A 19,083-nucleotide genomic window follows, 5' to 3' on the forward strand; every position below is an offset into this window, starting at 1 on the left:
ATTCCATCAATTCTGAGCTTTCAAATATGAACCCGCGTCGTATTTTGTATATTTAAATTATATTTGAACATAAACCTCTATCTCTAAACTGGTAACTAATGACTATATCACATATCCTTGATGGTTTCTCTTTCCTTTCCTAATTCGAACAATTTGAATTATTCCATCATACTATTATAAGTTTATTCAAAATGAGCTTGAAGTGGAAGCTAACAGACCTACAGACCATGGGCTCAAATGATCCAAGATTAACTGGTTAAACTCTTTTAGACCGAGCTAATCAACATTCGTTAACTAATATGTAATTCCCCAAAAGTTAAGGTAATTTTAAATTTAATTATCTTAATTTTATTTAATTATGTTGGAATTATTGGGTGTTACTTTGAGATATTTGAATTCGAATTTATTGTTTTATAGAATTAAATTAAGTTATGGATTTAAGGAATTTTGGTAAATTATATATGTATATATATAATTAAATAAATTGTGAAATAGTTAATAAAAATATAATTATTAAGGAAAATATAATTATATTGTAGGAAGAGAAAAGTGATACAATTGGAGATAATTAAAGTGATTGATTGGGTGTTAATGAGGAGAGGGAAGAAGTTTTCTTTGATTTATTTTAAAAGGTGAAGGAGGAGAAAAGGAAAGTAATAAAATTTATAATAATAATGATAATAATAATCATCATCATCATCAACATTATTATTATTAAATAGGGTTCCATCGTGAAACGTGCAATCACATATTCAACTATTCATCTTCTTCTCTCTCTCAAAACCCTAACTTTGTCGCCGTCGTTGTGACCCACCGTTCGTCACCACCATTCTCCATCGTCACCCGTCTTCTTCATGTCCACCGCGCTGACAAGTCACCATTCATCGAAGAATGCTAGCCATATGAAGATCATTGTCATGAAGCCTTTCCTCTAATTCGGTTTTTCGTTTTGCCTCTCCGTCTGCTGCTAAGCTTTGTCGTCTCCTCCATGCAACGTCGCCGTCTCCTTTGCGTAGTGTCATCATCTCTCTTAAAGTCCAAGTCAATCTGTCTCCATCTTGAGCCCCTCCCCTCAAACGCAGCTAGCCTGAGTCGTCTTTCCCTTAGCGAAGCCATCTATCTCAATCCAAGCCGATCTGCCTCTGTACTCGAGCTAGTTCTTTTCCTTTCTTAGCCACGTGAGTCGAGCTCTTTTCCTAGCTAAGTCGAGCGACTGTCCCTCTTTTAGGCCAGTTAAGCCATTTTGGTGTTTTTGGTGAGTATTTGATTGAGTTTTAGGTATGCTCATCAAACGTTAATTTTGAACTCAAAATAAATTAATTTTTGGATGTAAATTGGAATTTTTCCTTTTAAGCTTCAATTGGCTAAATTTTTGGAATAGTTATCTATGCATTTTTTTCCTTCAAGGATTCAACCTCAAGTTTGGGTAAGTTAATTTAAAAGATTTTTTTGGTCAAAAGCCAAATGTTAATTTTATCAATTAATTTATTGATTCCTTTATTGTTTAGGATTGGTTCGTTGGAAAACTGTGACTGCTAGGGAATAAACTGTTAGCACATCTCGAGGTAAGAGATTCTATTATTGGACCTCGAATGAAGATGGGATTAAGAGTTTGCATATATTTTCTGTTATTTGATGTACCTAAGATGTATAATGTTGTTGTAGGTGATGACTAATATGTTTATGATGCTTGATATATTAAGCACATGATTAAGGACTTTACGATTGATATTCATGTCATGTTTATGATGTTTATGATGTTGCTACATGCTATGGACTATGGTGTTCTGTAACTTTGGCCATTAGGGTTGTACCTACATGTTCGGTGTCCCTTAAGATCACCACTTTTTTTTACAAATTTATGACTGTGTGTGTTCGAAGAGACCATCAATCTATCATGCCATGTTTATGAGTGTGGTTCGATGGGATCAGTTATAGCCCGATATCATAGATGTTCCTTCGGATTCACCGATAAATGAGAGTGTTCCTTCAGGATCACTAGATTGCGTATGTTTCTGGATACTCCCCATGGAATCATAATAAAAAGTTAATAGACATCTAGCTGGACTAGAAGTTGGTCCCTTATTAAGTCTATGTTTAATTTTTTTCAAGCAAAGGCAAAGGTACAGGAAAGTTGGCAAATGATAAGAAGGGTCCGTGATTTTCCTTAGGAAAATTATGTTGCTTTCACCTTTCATGTCTCAGTATTTGATTTTAGTATTTTTATTGAAATTTATCAAAACTCATTAATTATTTTTATGTTATTTTCTTTAAAAGCTAGATAAGGCTCAAACTAAGACTACGTTTACAAGCATTTATTTTTGTTTTACCAAACTATGATTTATGATCGAGTATTTAGAATTTATTTATTAAGGATTTAGTTTTCTCCTTTTCTTTCAACTAAAAAATTGTTATTTACTTTAGTAGTAATGACCTTAGCTTAGTATAAGGAGTTGGGTCGTTACATAACAGGTAATTCTACCAAAGTCCTGTAATTGCACTCCCCTCACTATAGATATATTTGTGTTTATTTGATATGATCATGATTAGTAAATTTATTCTTCACAATTTGTTCGTAATCTCGATTGGATCAAAATATCGTTTTATCCTTGAGATTACATCTTATTCCTTAAGTCCCACTGATCCTCTAATGAATTGGTTTAAGGTCCAACCTATAATCCAAATCCCTCTTGGGCTAATGAGAGGGTTGGGGCCCCTTGTTCAAGTACTGGATTTAGTACTTAAAGGAACAATCTATCTACTAACCCTATAACGAGTATGAGTGAATTTCGTCTTGCACCCTATGTTCAGCCATCCACCCGATCTTACCCCTAAAATGAAAGGTATATTGGGTCAACGCTAATGAACTACTCTCATCTATGCAGATCTAAGGATAATCGTGTGTGAACAGAAGTTCATAGTTAGCTTATGATTAAGATTAAGTTAGCTAGGTCATTAATAAACGAAATAATCAGTTTTATATAGCAAACGATGTTATAATGTAAAAGTGACTATTTCATGGTTCATTCTTATGTAAACTCTTTATATAGGATGCCTTCACTTTCATGTCTCCACATGAATGATATAGGATCACATCGTTTGTACTAACTACAAAACGAGTCACATCTATAGTATCTCTAGAATAAGGTGTGAACAACCATATTCATATACCACTATAAGAAATTTAGACTCTCCCGACATAGGTTTAAGCTTTCGAGAGAACAGGCATTAGGAGATATGGTATCTCTCGACACTATCGTTTAGGCATTAGGTGATACCACATCTATCAACGTATAAAACATGTGTCAGTCTTTAGTTTGTCTTTTTTAATGTTGTGCATGTACTCGTCGGGAGATATAAGGGAACTCGTGATGCCTTACTGGTGGCATCGGAATTTATAGGGAAGAAGATGCCAATCAGGATGCGTCAAGAGTTTCCTTTTAAAAATCCTAGATCTATGTTATAGATTTGAAAAGGGAAAGAATTTTTTGAGAGAAGAAGTCGTGAAGGAGAATACCGCCCTCGAAAACGTACCACAGCCACTCGTGCCACCATGCCACTGCCGTCCTCGTCACCTGCCCCGTCTCTTCTGGTGCTACTGCCGCCCCTATAACGAACAAAGGTGTTACATCCAACTTGTCTAATGTTTGCCCTAAGATCGAAGCCATAGGTACTTATTCTTCTACATTGCCTTTTTCTTCACAACTTTTTAGTTTTTAAGATTGCTAAAACATCATGTGCTCTTTTGATTGAACTTGTTGCAAGCTGTGGTGATTTTTCTTTCCTTGGATTTTTTTAGTTCAAATTGATTTTTGGGTTTATTGGTAGAGTTGATTTATTTTACCCCAATTTCACAAGTTGGTAGGGCAAATATTAAGTTGAGTATTTATTTCAATTAATATAAACTCAACTTTGTCAGGGCCAAACATTATCTTTCAATGATTAGGGGTGGTTTAGGTATGTCTGTGTTAGTTTGTACGACATAATTTATTCATGTAATGAAGCAATTTTTATACAAGCTCTTATTTTACAACCTCTAATGTTCTGCCGATCATATATTATTTGTCTTTTATCATGCTCATATTGTTATAGTTCTATCAACAAAAATATAGTAGATACCCAAGGTTTTCTTGACCATTTGATGTTTATTACTTTGTTGTTGCTCCTAGATTAGGATATTACATTGAAGTTCTTGTGCTATCTAGAAACTCATTGCTTGTATTCTACTTATCATCACCACCTAAAAGTACCATTTGAGTTCAAAGATATTCAATTACACTGCCTAAGCCAAGAGTTGAGGCATGCCATCCAATGACCAAATAATTAACGGTTGAGCTACTCTTTTAAGTGCTTACAATGATTCCCAAAGAAATCCAAGAGTAAGAAAGGAGGTGCAGAGTTCATAGAAAGGTGTAATGGCTATCCAAGGTGTATAACAATGCTAGCTAAACATTTAAGAAGTTATGGATTTTTCCTGACCCAAATATTGACTCGAAGACAAGCCAACATTTTAATATTTGTGTTCAAGTGAAAGCTCACTACAACATGTTTAAATGAAAGTGATCCAGAACTGATATATCTCATAGATGGGGGTAGGAAAGGTGTGCGATACAAATATAGAATACTATAAACCGTGGTGAAGATGATGGGGTAATCCATCTTCTTTAATCCTTTCAATCTGTTTATTTATTTATTCGTATGTTGCCTTACCTTTTTTTTTTACATATTCTTATTCCAATCTCTCAGTATTCACTTATAGTTTAGTTACTGAATTTTATTTGTTTCCTTGTAGTACCTCATCAGAGTTCTCCCATCTTTGATTTTATCACACTTTGAAGCTAGATTCTCTCCCTTGTTTACCTTTTTTTTTTTTATGCATAAACAAAGTCATCCAATTTTTTTTGCATATGTGCTTTTAATGATGCAGACAGTGGATCAGATATTAAAGATTCCATAAATATCTCTCGGTCCAAAAGTTCAAGTTTAATCAAGATAGCCTCAGGATCTTAGTTTATAGGATTCAAGATTATAATATGCAATTTCACTAATAATGTCATCAATAACCACTTTATTAAATAAAATAAGATTTAAATTAAAAATTACGAATTTTAAGACATAATTTTCAACACTATTTACATTAGAGAACAACTTTTTCATTAGCACTTTTCTCTCATAAAACTTTTTTACCTTTTATAAAGTTGTTCAAGTTTGGCATATTTTCACAAAGTATGGTTTGTTAGATTTTGTGAACAAAAGTGTTGCTTTCATAAGAAAGTTAATTTGTCATATCCGGAGAGACAATTACTCATAAAACTTAAGGCTAGTGTGAATAAAATTGTCTAGGAGACAATGTATTGTATATCACTAACTTGAAAAGTAAGGATTGTGATACACATTATATCCCTAATGCAAAGCTCACTATCGCTTTTTATACATTATCTATTGTGTATTCCTAACTTAAAAAATAAGGATTATGATATGCATGGCCATCATTCTGTGCAATCACGAGCTTTGTGTAGGAACGAATTAATTATATATTATCTAACACTTTCCTCACTTGTGGATGACTTGAAGATAGGATTCTCTAAACCATCACGAATACCGTCTAAAATTACTTATTGGCTTAAAAACCTAAGATAATAAGTTTAGGTAAATTTAAGGGAAATCGTAGTGGGTAGCTTTTCGAGAATAATATAGAGCAAATATGGCATATGGTTTTAGAATTTTGCAAATATGGCAAAATTTTTACTTTTAAATTATTTTCCATCTTAAATTTTTTATTATTTTCAAACTAGCCTTCAATAATGTATTTCATCTCCAACTTTTTAACGGGGAATTGCATTGAGTAGTTTTTTTAGAATAGTATATAGCAAATATGGCACACAATTTTAGAGTTTTGAAAATATGACAAAATTCACATTCTTGAAGATATTTTTCATCTTAAATATGTTATTATTCCCAAACTACCATTCAACGTATTTCTTCTCCCACTTTTTTTAAGCCTTGGTCATCATTTCTCTTACGTTCTCTGCAATTCGTTCTTCCTCATTCTTCTCCATCGATAGATTTTAATTGGTTTCTGAAATCGATAAGTTTGTCTTCATTAGTGAATTGTTTGTCAAGTCGTTTGAAACTCATATGAAGATGAGTTTTTTATTTGGGATAAATTTTTTTTTTATGATAATAGAACCCATGTCACTACATTTTTTAAATTACAAAAATAACCAATTTAAAAACGGATAGCCTTCTGATAACCTTTTGAGTGTGTTAGTGAATAATACCAAGTGTATATGCAGTACATCGTATCAAACATATCACATGTATCAAGCATATCAAATTCATTGAGTGTACTAGTGAAGTATATCAAGTTTATTAGTAGTGCATCAAGCGTATCAAACTTATCAACTAATCAAGTGTATTGGTGAAACATAACATGAGGGCAAGTTTGTAATTTTCCATTTTCAAATCTAGGTTGGATTTGGGTTTTGACATTTTTACAAAACCAAAAGATGTGTGCTATAAACCTAATTTATTAAACATATTATGATAAATGTGTTAGAAGCCCCAAAATTAGAGTGAATGTATTTTAAATACATCAACAAATTATCATACATCAAACAATAAACATAATAAACGTTTTAAATACTCGAGTGTATCATATATCAATTAATAAATATTTGAAGTAACATTTCAACTACATTGCCAATATATGAAAATATTAACAATTATATATAACAATAATCAAAATTTCAAATGCATCAACAATATCTTAAAACAACTTACAACAATCAACATTCAATCAATAATTTATTTTGGAGTAAAAGTACACATGTTACATTTCAAGGGTATCAAGTGTATCAAGTGTTTATCAAGAGCATATTAAGTGTATCGAATGTATCAAGAAGAATTAAGTGTAACAAGAAGTATTAAGTGTATCAAAGTGTTTTAGGTGTATGAAATGGTATCAAGTGTATCAAAGAATATTGATGCATTTAGTGTATCAAGAAGTATCAGGTGTATTAAGAGGTATTAGATTTATTAAATGTATATAATAATGAGGACATTTGTGATTTTCACCTCTTGTATACGTGGATTGAGCTTTGTTTTTGCCATTTTTGTAAGTAAAAATTTTGTGTTCTATACACTTAACAATTATCTCTTCGCAAGTGCTCCTAAATTTAATTATATATCATATTGCATTAATGAAACTAAAAATGGAATCATCTATATTTATAGTATATATAAAAACTCATATACAGAGAATTTTTTTTAGTCCATTTTACCCTTTTAATTATAAGTATTCTTAATTTTTTTCATTTAACTTCAATGCATGGATAGTGGCTGAATTTTAACTCTTCCTCTCTGTTCTTTAACCATTTCAATATTTGATAAAAATATTTATTACCTAATTAACTTCATGGGTAGTGGAAGAATTTTTATAGGTATGGTAATAAATTCAAGGAAGCATTTTAAAGTTCTCTTACCCACACTTTCTACCAATTTATTCAATATAAATTCCGCTTGCTTACATATCATTACCAAGCGAAGAGGAAAGTCAAGGACAAAATAAAAATGAGAAAATAAGATAAATAGTGAATTTAGAAAATCGCATCAACAATCAGGAGGAGAGGAAAATGCAAGAAGACAAATATTTATTTATTTGGTGTTGGAGATCTATACAAATATCTTCTTTTATTTCTTTGTAAATATTTTCTTCTTTTCTATTTCTTTGAAACTATTTTTCTTTTTGTTATTTTTTAGTTATATAGATGAGTATAATGAAATTTTTTCTTCCATATTCTTCTTTTATCATATTTCCCCTTTTATTTTTCTAGCTAAGATGAGAAAGTAAAATAATATAAGATTTTTTTTTCTTATGTCTTTTATCTTAAATTAGTATATCTCTTTGTTATGCTTTTCTATATCAACATTCTAAAATTTCAATAATTTTTTTTGAGATTGTGTTTTTAAATTTAAAAATAAGTATCATTTTAGATGATAAAAAATTAAATATTTAGACGTAAAGGACAAAACCAAAAGAGTTGGAATCAGAAATATGGTGGAAATAAATTCAAATCAATAATTTCAAATACACATTTTCAAATTTTTAGTTTAAAAATATTATATGATTTGTATATTGTAGCTACTTTGGATGACTTATGAATATTTGTTACAAACATTCAAATTCTAAAATAGTAAAAAGATAATAAATTAACTATTTAATCTCATCAAGACCTAACATTTTATCTATAGGTATGTTTTCTACGTCAATTCCCTAACCGTTATTGCTATCATGTTTCTATATATTACTTAACTCTCTTTTTCTTCTTTTTCTTTATAACTTCTACTTTTTTCGGTAATCTTCAATTATAGAATATAATTCAAAATTATTCTATAATTCAGAGATATAATATTAATTTTTATAAAAGATAAATTAAATATATTCATAACTAAACGGAGAGATTAACGGAAAAAAATAAGAATTTGTATTAATTATTTTATAAAATTAATTTTGAAACGTATCTATCATCGATTATAACTGATAATAAAATATTAATTCTAAATAGAATTTAAAAAGGGATGAAAATGTAACTCTAAATGAAGTAAAATTTTATGAAAAATATAATTATGAGTAGATCGTGAAAAAGTTGTTTACAAAAATCAGAATAAAATTTTAGTTGGTTCACTAAATTTTGGTTAGAAAGCACTTCTATTTTAACGAAAGAAAAAGTGGCGTTTGGGTGATTTCTTATCTTCAACACAGATGGGCGATTCAATTCTCCGAGGAGCTAGAATGGCCGCCGATTAAGCTTAATCAACCGCTCGATTTCCAGGCGGAGCCACCGTCCACCATCTTCCTTCACCTCAACCTACTTTTTCCGAGCTGGCCCCAATGAGAACGTCGACATTTCTTCATTCCGCCTACTTCTTGTTTCCCGTTCGTGGCTTCACCTGTTCGACATCCAGGAAATCCATTCTTTTTGTCGCGCCCTGTAAATTCAAACCCGCTTTCTTCAATTTGCGAGCTAAACCGGACCGGCTGGTTGTATTTTGTTATGGGGATTCCGAGAGATCTGTACGGGATGAACAGTCTATTGGGGTCGAAGATTCGAATGTGACTTTGGTGGAGGAGAATGTAGAGCGAAATCGATGGAATGTAGAACTGGGTACCCCTAGTGTTGGATTTCAGCTGCTCCCCAAATTGAGCTTGAGCGACAAGGCTTTTCTTCTCTTGACATTCATTGCCCTAACGGTAAATTTAAGTAGAAGCTTGAATTTGAATAATTGGGTTTTTGACATTTGTTGTGTGTTGTGTGAATTTCTCTGAGTTTTGGTAGTTATTCATTGTGCCTTGAAGAATGCTCCTGATCATTTAACCCATTATATTTCTTTGAGTTTTGAGAATTATTGGTGGACGTGCGCCAGCTTTTCGTTTCCTTTGTTATTGATTATGAGTAGTTCGTAACAGCGATCCTTTCTAGCTAAAAAAGACTAATGTTATTTAACAGATCAATCTATGACTATAAGGGTGTTGAGCTAAAAAAGACCAAAAGGAATTATTGAGAGGTTCGTTTTTTTTTTTCTTTTTTTTTAAGTGTAATGCTGTCATATAAAAATAAGCAATACAACAAACATGTGAAATCATGGCACCTTCGCTGATCATTTCTACCTGGGTTTCCCCTTACATGTGGTTTCAGATGGAAAGATTGACTTCTCAATTGGAAGGTATTTTTGTAAGTAGCTCTTTTTGGGAAGCAGAGCCCTCCTAACCCAGCCCATAGGTTGTCTTTCACTCTTTGTGGTTTCCTATAAAAACAAGAAGGGACAGAGAAAGAAACCGAAGTATTTTGTCTCTTTCAAGCCATTACCAAAGCATTTTTTAGAAGAAAGAGACCGAAGGAAGTAACTAAAATGTGACTCATCAAGGAGAAGTTGTTCCCTGTGCAGAATCCTTATGTATTAGAAAATAATTGTTCTAAAATTCAAGCTCCCTCTCAAGCTAATAGGGCAGATTCTCTGATGTAAATCGTTACCTACTGTTTTCTAGTTTACTATTTTAGCTCACTATTATAGTTTGACAAAACTACTTAGTTACAAGTAACCTAACTTGTATTACGTTTTTTCATTAAATAAGCACCTCCTCTCCCATTGAGAGGCAAGATATTCATTCATTCAAAAAATCAATTGGTATCAAAGCACCATAAGTCTCGGGACCTATGGCTGTCCGGCGAAACCAACTGACAGCGGCAGAGCAACCTGCTCGAAACCAAGAGGCGAATGAAACTCTCGTCCTCTCTCCAAGAACCTCCTCGCGATGCTTGCTGTCCATGGAAGCTTCTATGGAGAGAATTGAAGCTACACTTCAAGAAGTCTTGCAACGACTTGAAAACTTGGCACCTCCTCAATTAATGCATCAAGAACGTCAGGAATTTGTCCAAGATTGGGGGCAGCGAGGCATTTGTGGGGCTGGAATACATAGAGCTGGGCGAAATCATCAAGAAGGAAGGTTTGAAGTTCAAGATAGGGGGAGAGGAGTCTAAGATTACCAAGAATTCAAGATTACTACCAAGAACCTCAAGATTGGAGCTCTAATGATGAACTGCAAGTGCAAGAAAGGATCATAAAAGAAGATTCCTGCCACATGTTGATGGTAGAAGAAGGGAGCCAGCAAAATATAAAATGAAGATAGATTTTCCTAGTTACGGTAAAAGAAACATAGAAAATTTCCTTAATTGGCTAAAGAATACTGATTTTTTTTTTTAATTACATGAACACACGAGACGAAGAAAGTACATCTAGTGGCTTGAAAATTGAAGGCTGGAGCTTCAGCTTGGTGGGAGCAAATGGAAGTCAATAGGAGGAGAAATGGGAAAAGACCTATTGCTTCTTGGGAGAAAATGAAGAAATCAATAAAGACTCGATTTCTTCCACCCAACTACAAACACCCTCTATAACCAAAATTGCCGGCAAGGAACCCAAACTTTTGCTGATTACATAGAAGAATTCCACCGATTGGGAGCAAGAACTAATTTGATGGAGAATGAACAACACCTCATTGCTCGGTTTGTTGGAGGATTGAGGTTTAATATCAAGGAAAAGGTAAGACTACAGCCTTTTCTAAATCTTTCTGATGCCATCACTTATGCAGAATCTGTGGAAGAAATTAATGATTTGAATTCAAGAAAAAAATACAAGAAGAGGTCCGTGGAATGTCAACTCCAGCAATAAGGCTACTGCTGCACAATCTTATCTTACTCAGTCCAATAAAGAGCCAGAGAAGGACAAGACTAGTGATCCAAATGGGAATAAGACTGAATTACTTCCCAAGAAACAATCAGAAAATGTATATCAAAGACCTAATTTGAGCAAATGCTTCAGTTGAGGACAAACCGGACATCTCTCCAATTCTTGCTCAAAAAGAAAGACGTAGCCATCCTAGAGGAAGATGAAGACCTTATCGAAGAGTAAGAAGGAGATTTTGATCAAGATGAAGAGATTTTAGAACCTAATGAAGGAGAAAGAGTACTAATTGCTCCAAAAAATGACATTTCCCATCAGCACAGGCACAGTCTCTTCAAGACTCGTTGTACCATCCAAAGCAAGGCGTGCAACATGATTATTGACTGTGGCAGCAATGAGAATTTTGATTCCAAGCTGGTTACTGCACTTAAGTTGAAAACAGAGCCTCATTCTAATCCCTACAAGATAGGATGGATCAAGAAAGGTGGAGACGCCAAGATTAGTGAGATTTGCTCGGTTCCTTTGTCAATTTGAGGAACTTATAAAGATCAAACTGTGTGTGACATTTTAGATATGGATGTTTGCCATATCTTGCTTGGAAGGTCTTGGCAATATGATGTTCAAGCAATCCATAGAGGAAAGGAGAATACCTACGAATTCCAATGGATGAACAAGAAGATTGTCCTAATGCCCCTTATCAAGAAAAATGAAGGAGTCAATACAAAGAAGATCAATAGCCATCTCTGATCTTGATCAACTGCTGGATGATGCCAATGAAGTAAGAGAATTCCATACAACAAAGAATCTGCCAAATACACTTGCTGAAGTTGCTGAAAATTCTTTCAGACAGAGTAAAGGATTTCAATTGGGAAACTTAAGTTCAGAGAGTAAATCTCAGGGACCAAGCAGGATTGATACTGATGCTTTTGAAGACAACATTTGTGGTACAATACTTGATAATAGAAATATTCATAAGTTCAATACTAATGAAAACTATATAGAAATTGGCAATTTATCTTATTGAAATGTGAAGGGTGATATTGTGGCAAACAAACTTCCCAGTTGTTCAAGGGAGAGGACATTGCATAAACCTACACAAGACATACAACATAATATTCTTGTTCAAAATGTAGGAGGTTGGTTTGGTCGTACACCATGTACTTGATGGATTTCAGCTTTCATGACAAAATTAAGATGAGTTTGATGCTAAGGGGGTGGAATGATGTAAATCAATACCTACTGTTTGCTAATTTACTGTTTTAGCTCACTGTTATAGTTTGTTAAAACTACTTAGTTAGTTACAAAGTAACCTACTTGTATTGCTTTTTCTCAGTAAATAAGCACCTCCTCTCCCATTGAGAGGCAAGAATTTCAGATCATTTGGTATTACACCATTCTCAATCCTCTCGTCTTCAACACTTTGAATACTCTAGTTTCTCAATGCCTAAATCAAAGGTGATATTGCTGAGAGGTACTCCCAGCCATTCTCCAGTCATTGCATCCAAAAAGAAGTGTGAGACAACTTTCGAGTCTCCATTGCAAATGAAGCCCTTAGCAACAAATCTTAATTCTCTGTTTCAGATTGATGAAGAGTTGGAAGATGAATTGAAAGTTGATGAAAAATTTTTGGTTTGCCCATCATCATTTCAGCCCATCAGAATTTCAGATCATTTGAAATTGATTGTAGTTGATTGCGGACTTGTGTTCAGTTGATCGTTCCCAGCAGATTTTGCACCCACCAAAGACTTCATGGACTTTCTGCATGAGTATAAGCCGTGAAGAGTTAGAAGAAGGTGTGCTTTAGGGGTTTTTCAACAAGAAGAAGCCATTCCGCTAAACATCCTTGAACGTGATTTTCTTTTTGAAGTTTTTATCATCAAAAGATGCTCCGTCAAATGGCCTGCTCCTTCAACCGAGGCTTAGAAGTACTCTCCTCAAGATTGGTACCTCAGTTGTGCATTAGAAGTCATGGTAGCAGTTGGCAGCCCGTGCGGTTAATGAATATTTCATGAAACAGATGTTCTTTGGTTGGTTTTGAGATATCAGCTCTTTCGTTTTGTCCCCTTGAGATGCATATTCTTCAAGTTTTTCAAAGATTACTTCTTCATAGTTATGGTTTTTTGGCTCACTTTTGTTTCCTTTCCCAGCACTTCATTTGTGTTGAATATTCTTAGTTGCTGTTTGGTTGTTTTCTGCCTTGTTTGGAGTTTGTAAAGCTCTTGGGCCCAGATTTGTTTGTCCGTGTATTTGGATTCTGGATTCTTTACCCGTTAGGGATTCTAGCGCTTTTTATATTTCTTTTGTACTTTGACCATTAGACTCATTTCATTAGCCTCGTTTTGATTTCAAAAAAAGAAAAAAGAGAGAAAGAGAGATGTCAATCCTTAGGTCTCGTATGTGTATATCGTTGAAGTTCGAGTCACTCAGTCTCAATGTGGTTTTAAGCTCCATAGATGAATCTCTATGCTGTCTTTTATTTTGTTCAGCTCTAGATTGAAAAATTACTTTGGGTGAGAGAAAGAGAGATGATAATCCTTAGACCTTAGGTGTCATGTGTATATTGTTGAAGTTCAAGTTGCTCAGTCTCGATGTGGTTTTATGTTCCATGGATGAACTTCTATGTTATCTTTTATTGTGTTTAGCTCTAGATTGAAAAATTATTTCAGGGTTGGTTGGGAGTTTGGAATGTAACTAGGATTACTGGAAATCTGTATGGCGTTGGAATGCTGAGGAATCGAGGACAAAACATAAATGGGATTGTGAAGTGTCAGAAAGAGGGTTAGGTTGAAAACTGTGGAAAAGGAATGACTTTGGTTTTACAAATTGGGCCCAAAGCGCTCAATCCTAACAAAGGATTGGAATCAAAACTTATGACAAACCCATTCCATTCCATCTTCCCAAACAACCCCAAAATCAAACATGGGCTTAGTATGTTTGTTCCCATAACTCATCTGGGTAATAGAGTTAGTTATTTGATACTTTTTCTCTTAAGTTGGCTGTTTCGCCCTGAGTATAGGGGAGCTAAGCTCACCCAGTCATGGAAAAAGAAAGAAATAAATAAATAATAAATAAAAATTATGTTTTTCGTTTCTGAGTTGTGCTTTTGGTAGGAGCTGACCTTTGCTTACATTGGGAGTAAATCATGAATACTAACTTTCGCATACTTCTTTCGAGTTATTTAGTTATAGTGCATTTATTTAAACACTTATTGGGTTAATTGGTGCAGACTTCTGTGGCATTTACAAGCCTTGTCATTGCAGCTGTCCCAACGCTTAATGTAAGTGCATTGATAACTGTTTTAAGCTGAAATTAGAATTCTGACGCATTTTTACACTTTCTCGCTTTTATCCATGCATTTTTGTCTCTTTATCCAAATCCACGTATTAATCAAGAAAGTACATGTACGTTTAAGAAGACAATTCGGACCATGACACTACTCCACAATGTTTATTATAAGTCATGAACTGAAAGTCTAAATCTTCTATAAATTCTATGTAGGCAATGCGCAGAGCAGCCATATCACTTTCAAAGCTAGCTGACACGGCTCGTGAAGAACTTCCTGGTACAATGGCTGCCATTAGACTTTCTGGCATGGAGATCAGTGATCTGACTCTTGAACTAAGTGATCTAAGGTGAGAAAAAATCCTTATCTAGACCATCTCTCCTTACTGAGAGTTCAATGGTTAAGAATATATTGGACATTTGTTTTGAGATGCACATTATCTTCTTTCTGTAAGTCTTTAGTATAGAGGACTTCTAAGAGTACTGAGGAAACCTGAAATTAAGTTTTGGATGTAGCTCACTGTAATAGTACACCTTAATGCTTCCCTTTGTATTCACATTTTGTGACAACCCTTTGTCTTTTTATCATAGTGGTCAGAGTGACATATCGTAATTTTCTTTTCTGGTGTTTCCATTGCTTGGTTGCGTTGGCTAGTGTTTTTTTGCATGACTCTCTTTTGATTCTTCTCTCCTTTTTCTTAATAAAAGAAGTTTCCAAGCAATTCTAGAGATTTGCATCATGGATATGACTTATATTGCCTGTTTCTTATACCATCGTCTTCAACTTTTCTGTGTGCGACCATCATTCCATTTCCAACTCTTCTGAGCAATCTGTCTCGACTCTCTATTTTGTTTGATCCCAGCCAGGAAATAGCTGATGGGGTAAACAAATCTGCTCAGGCTGTCCAAGCAGCCGAAGCTGGAATTCGCCAGATCGGTGCACTAGCCCACCAACAAACTATGTGTATGTTTGACTCAAACGAAGTCTAAGATAACTTATTCTAGACGTTCTTATAAATAATCACCAGAGTTTAACAGCTTACATTTTGTTGTCTTCATGATACAGCAATGATTCAAGAGAGAGCAAGCCTGCCAATTATTTCTTTACAACCCGTTGTTGCTGGAGCAGCAAAGAAGACTTCTCATGCCGTTGGCAAAGCTACACGAACCATTATGAAAATGATCTCAGGAGGAGAAAGTGTGGAGAATGATGATGATAATAGTTTAGATAGACTGGAAGTTTGACTGGTTCCTTGCTGAAATCGAAATCAGGGTGTAAATATTACACGAGCATATATCATGTACTTGTCAATACGACGATGACCGAAATACATGTTCAGACACTTAAAATTTGAAATCTTTAAACAAAGACATTAAACAGCTTTATCTTTTTTCCTCCACCTGATTTCCAGGATCTGTATAGGCTTTATCATTTGTTCTGACCTGTAGAAGACTAGTGGTTAAATGATAGTCTGCCATTTTTATCTAGTGCACCGGGAGTATGTTTACGGCTCTTACAAATCATTAAGTTAGTGAGGAAAAACGTCCGAACCTTGAGTCAAAATCAGTTCAAACTATTTCCATTTTTCATCCTTTATTGTCCAAAGGTTTCCTCGGACAATACAGAGATCAAGTGTATTTGGCTTGGGCAACTGAAAAGAAATGTACAGAAAAAAAATGACAAGAACAAATTGATTGAGATTACGGATTAGGATGAGTTGAAATACATTTTAAAGTTTGTGGGTTGGGTTTAGTTGAAATACATTTTAAGTTCAACTCAATTGTTTGGGTCGTAAGTTTCTTCAACTTAGTTCAAATTAATTAATGAACTTAACCCAATCCAAGCATGAAACATTTGGATTAGATTGGTTTAGAATATTCGTCACTTATTTAAATTTCTAAAAAAAATAGTAAAATGTTAATATATAAAAATTTTATTTAGATATGTTTTGTGTATATGTATTTTTTGATATCCATAAGTGTCCGTGGTTGCATACCTAATTCCTAAGTATGTGACTACTCGTAGGAAATTAATTTTAAGTAGGGACTACCCTAGGTTAGTCTAGTAATTAAAAAAGAGATAGTCTCAATAATTAACTAAAAGTTACTTTTCTAAATTGGATTATGGTTGAATTAAATTTCAATTTTAAATTTTCTTTTCAAAATGTCAAAATGTTGTTTTTAGAAGTTGTTGGAGAATACATTATCAAACAAAATCATGAATTTAATATATATATATATATATATATAATTGTATCATAGCCAAGACAAACAATTTAAAACTACTAATAAGTTTGGGTTTGTTTAGATTATTTTAGATGAATTCATGTACCAAACCCATAAGTTTTGTATTTATCTAAACTCAACTCAACCTAATCTGCACAATTAAGGTTGAGTTGATGGGGGGTTTTTGGGTCATCGGGTTTTCTGACCTCCTCTACCATTTGCTCACTATACCATCTAAAAAGTTGTATACAAAATGTAATTGAATGTTGAAGAAATATGCACGGAAAATCCTTTGGTTCTAAAGCATGTGCCTAAATTGACGTACTATTTGATGGAGCAGTATTCAACGAAGTTATCAAAATGTGATTTAATAATTTTGTTATCCTTGGATGTTTGAAAGAGAAGTACCTCAAATTTATATTTAGAGAAAACATGTAAATTTTTAAATTCACATCCAATTGTTATTACAAAGCAACCACGTTGTAGTGGCCTTATTGATTATGTAGTTTCATCCCTTTTTTAAATAATGTCCTTACTTACCCCACTTCTTTATTTCTAGATGAATTTCAAAGGAAACCGGTGGGTATGGAAGTCAACAAGTGTTTTAAATACACACACAAGATGAATTTATAGATTTCATTTTTCCCTAAAACCCATGTATGTATACTACATGTGCATGTGCATGTGCTGTTCCTCTAGTTTCCACACTCCATCCTATTAAAATTCTTTAGAAACAAAAAAGAAATTAAAAAGATCTAGTGGATCTTCATCTTATTATTTTAATCCACTATCTGTTTGTTTCTGACTTTCTCAAAGTAATTTTATGGATATTGGTTTTTTTTTTTTTTATCACTCTCTTGTATGAAGATTTTGTCATCAAACTACCAACAATTTCCTACTTCTCAGCTTTCTTTTCAGGAGTTCTACCTAAATCTTTCCACATTTTCTTATGGAATCAACTCAGACAACCCTTCATAGCTTTGAGTTTCAAGCTTTTCTACCCATAAAAAATCAACAGATTACAACTTATCATTCTTCTTTTTCTACTGTTTCTGATTCTGCTTCTCCTATTTTAGGTGTTGTAATTCTAAGTGTGATGGGAACAGCTTTCTTGCTTTTGGGTTACTACATTTTCATCACCAAATGCTGCTATAACTGCCATCAATTTAGTTTCCTGAGAAGGTTTTCAAGTTTTCATACCCCTCAACAACATGAAGATCCTTTCATAGCTCTCTCCCCAACAACAATGTGGAATCGCGGCCTTGAAGAGTCTATGATTCGCCAAATCCCGGCTTTTCGATTTGAAAGAGATGGAGAACATAGCGGTATCTATGGCTGTGTTGTTTGTTTAAGCGAGTTTCAAGAGAATGAAATGCTAAGGGCTTTGCCTAAATGCAGCCACACATTTCATTTGGACTGCATTGATATCTGGCTGCAAAGCAACTCTAATTGCCCTCTTTGTAGAACAAGCATTTCAGGTATAACAAAGCCTCCAATTCATCAAATTGTAGCTCCAAGTTCTTCTCCTCAAAACTCACAACTTCTCTCCAACAGCTTAATGGGAAGTGATGAAGATTTTGTAGTTATTGAACTTGGTAGTGAAGATGAAGTAGTTTTCTCAGAAGGTCAACAAGAGGGTAATGCTTCAAGAGATGTACCAGTTCAACAGACTCCGAAAAAGACCGAGAACAAGATCGGGAAACCCAAAACTCGAAAATGTCACCATGTCTCGATCATGGGAGACGAGGGTATCGATGTTAGAGAAAAAGATGATCAATTTTTCACTCAACCTATCAGAAGATCCTTTTCCATGGATTCTGCAGCTGACCAGCAGCTTTACTTAACTGTTCAAATGATAATCCATCAAGGTAGACAAATCACCGAGTCTAGTAGTAGTAGTAGTAGTAGTGCAGAGAGTGACAGCAGAAACCGAAGATCTTTCTTCCCATTCCGGTCGGGCCGTGGATGCAAAAATGCAATTCTTCCACTTGAATCTGATATGTAAATATTGTAAGGATTGATTCATTTATTCAGATTTACTCTCTGTTTGCTTTTGATTTTAGAAGTCAGTGAAAAAGTTTATAGGTGAATCAGGTATTACACACAAAACAGATGTTGTTTACTTGTAAGTTCTTGTTATGAAACTTCACTCATCATGGAAAAGAGATGGAAAAATGGAGCTTGTTGAAACTTTGGCATGCTACGGCAAATCATTGCTTAAACCACTAACCGTTGCTTAGTCTCTCTTTCTTTTCTAAGTCATCATCAGTGAGAATCATTGCTTGTCTTCTTTCTTTTGGATCTTGGTTATGAATGGAACACAGTGAAATGTGG

The 19,083-nt window shown here is 33.9% G+C and overlaps 2 protein-coding genes across 2 annotated transcripts; both read left to right on the forward strand.

Moving 5' to 3' along the window:
• Positions 1–8,657: 8,657 nt before the first annotated feature.
• LOC103489884 (uncharacterized) lies at positions 8,658–15,923 on the forward strand. The gene is made up of 5 exons (XM_008449216.3): positions 8,658–9,253; positions 14,468–14,518; positions 14,740–14,873; positions 15,387–15,487; positions 15,590–15,923. The coding sequence occupies exons 1-5, from the start codon at positions 8,894–8,896 to the stop codon at positions 15,766–15,768; spliced, it is 825 nt and encodes a 274-aa protein (XP_008447438.2). The 5' UTR covers positions 8,658–8,893; the 3' UTR covers positions 15,769–15,923.
• A 1,670-nt stretch (positions 15,924–17,593) lies between these two features.
• On the forward strand, positions 17,594–19,058 carry LOC103489886 (RING-H2 finger protein ATL16-like). Its single transcript, XM_008449217.3, has one exon. The coding sequence runs from the start codon at positions 17,699–17,701 to the stop codon at positions 18,752–18,754; it is 1,056 nt and encodes a 351-aa protein (XP_008447439.3). The 5' UTR covers positions 17,594–17,698; the 3' UTR covers positions 18,755–19,058.
• The last annotated feature ends 25 nt before the right edge of the window (positions 19,059–19,083 follow it).

The sequence above is a fragment of the Cucumis melo genome, chromosome 4, assembly GCF_025177605.1.
Source record: "Cucumis melo cultivar AY chromosome 4, USDA_Cmelo_AY_1.0, whole genome shotgun sequence".
NCBI classification, from domain to species: domain Eukaryota; kingdom Viridiplantae; phylum Streptophyta; class Magnoliopsida; order Cucurbitales; family Cucurbitaceae; genus Cucumis; species Cucumis melo.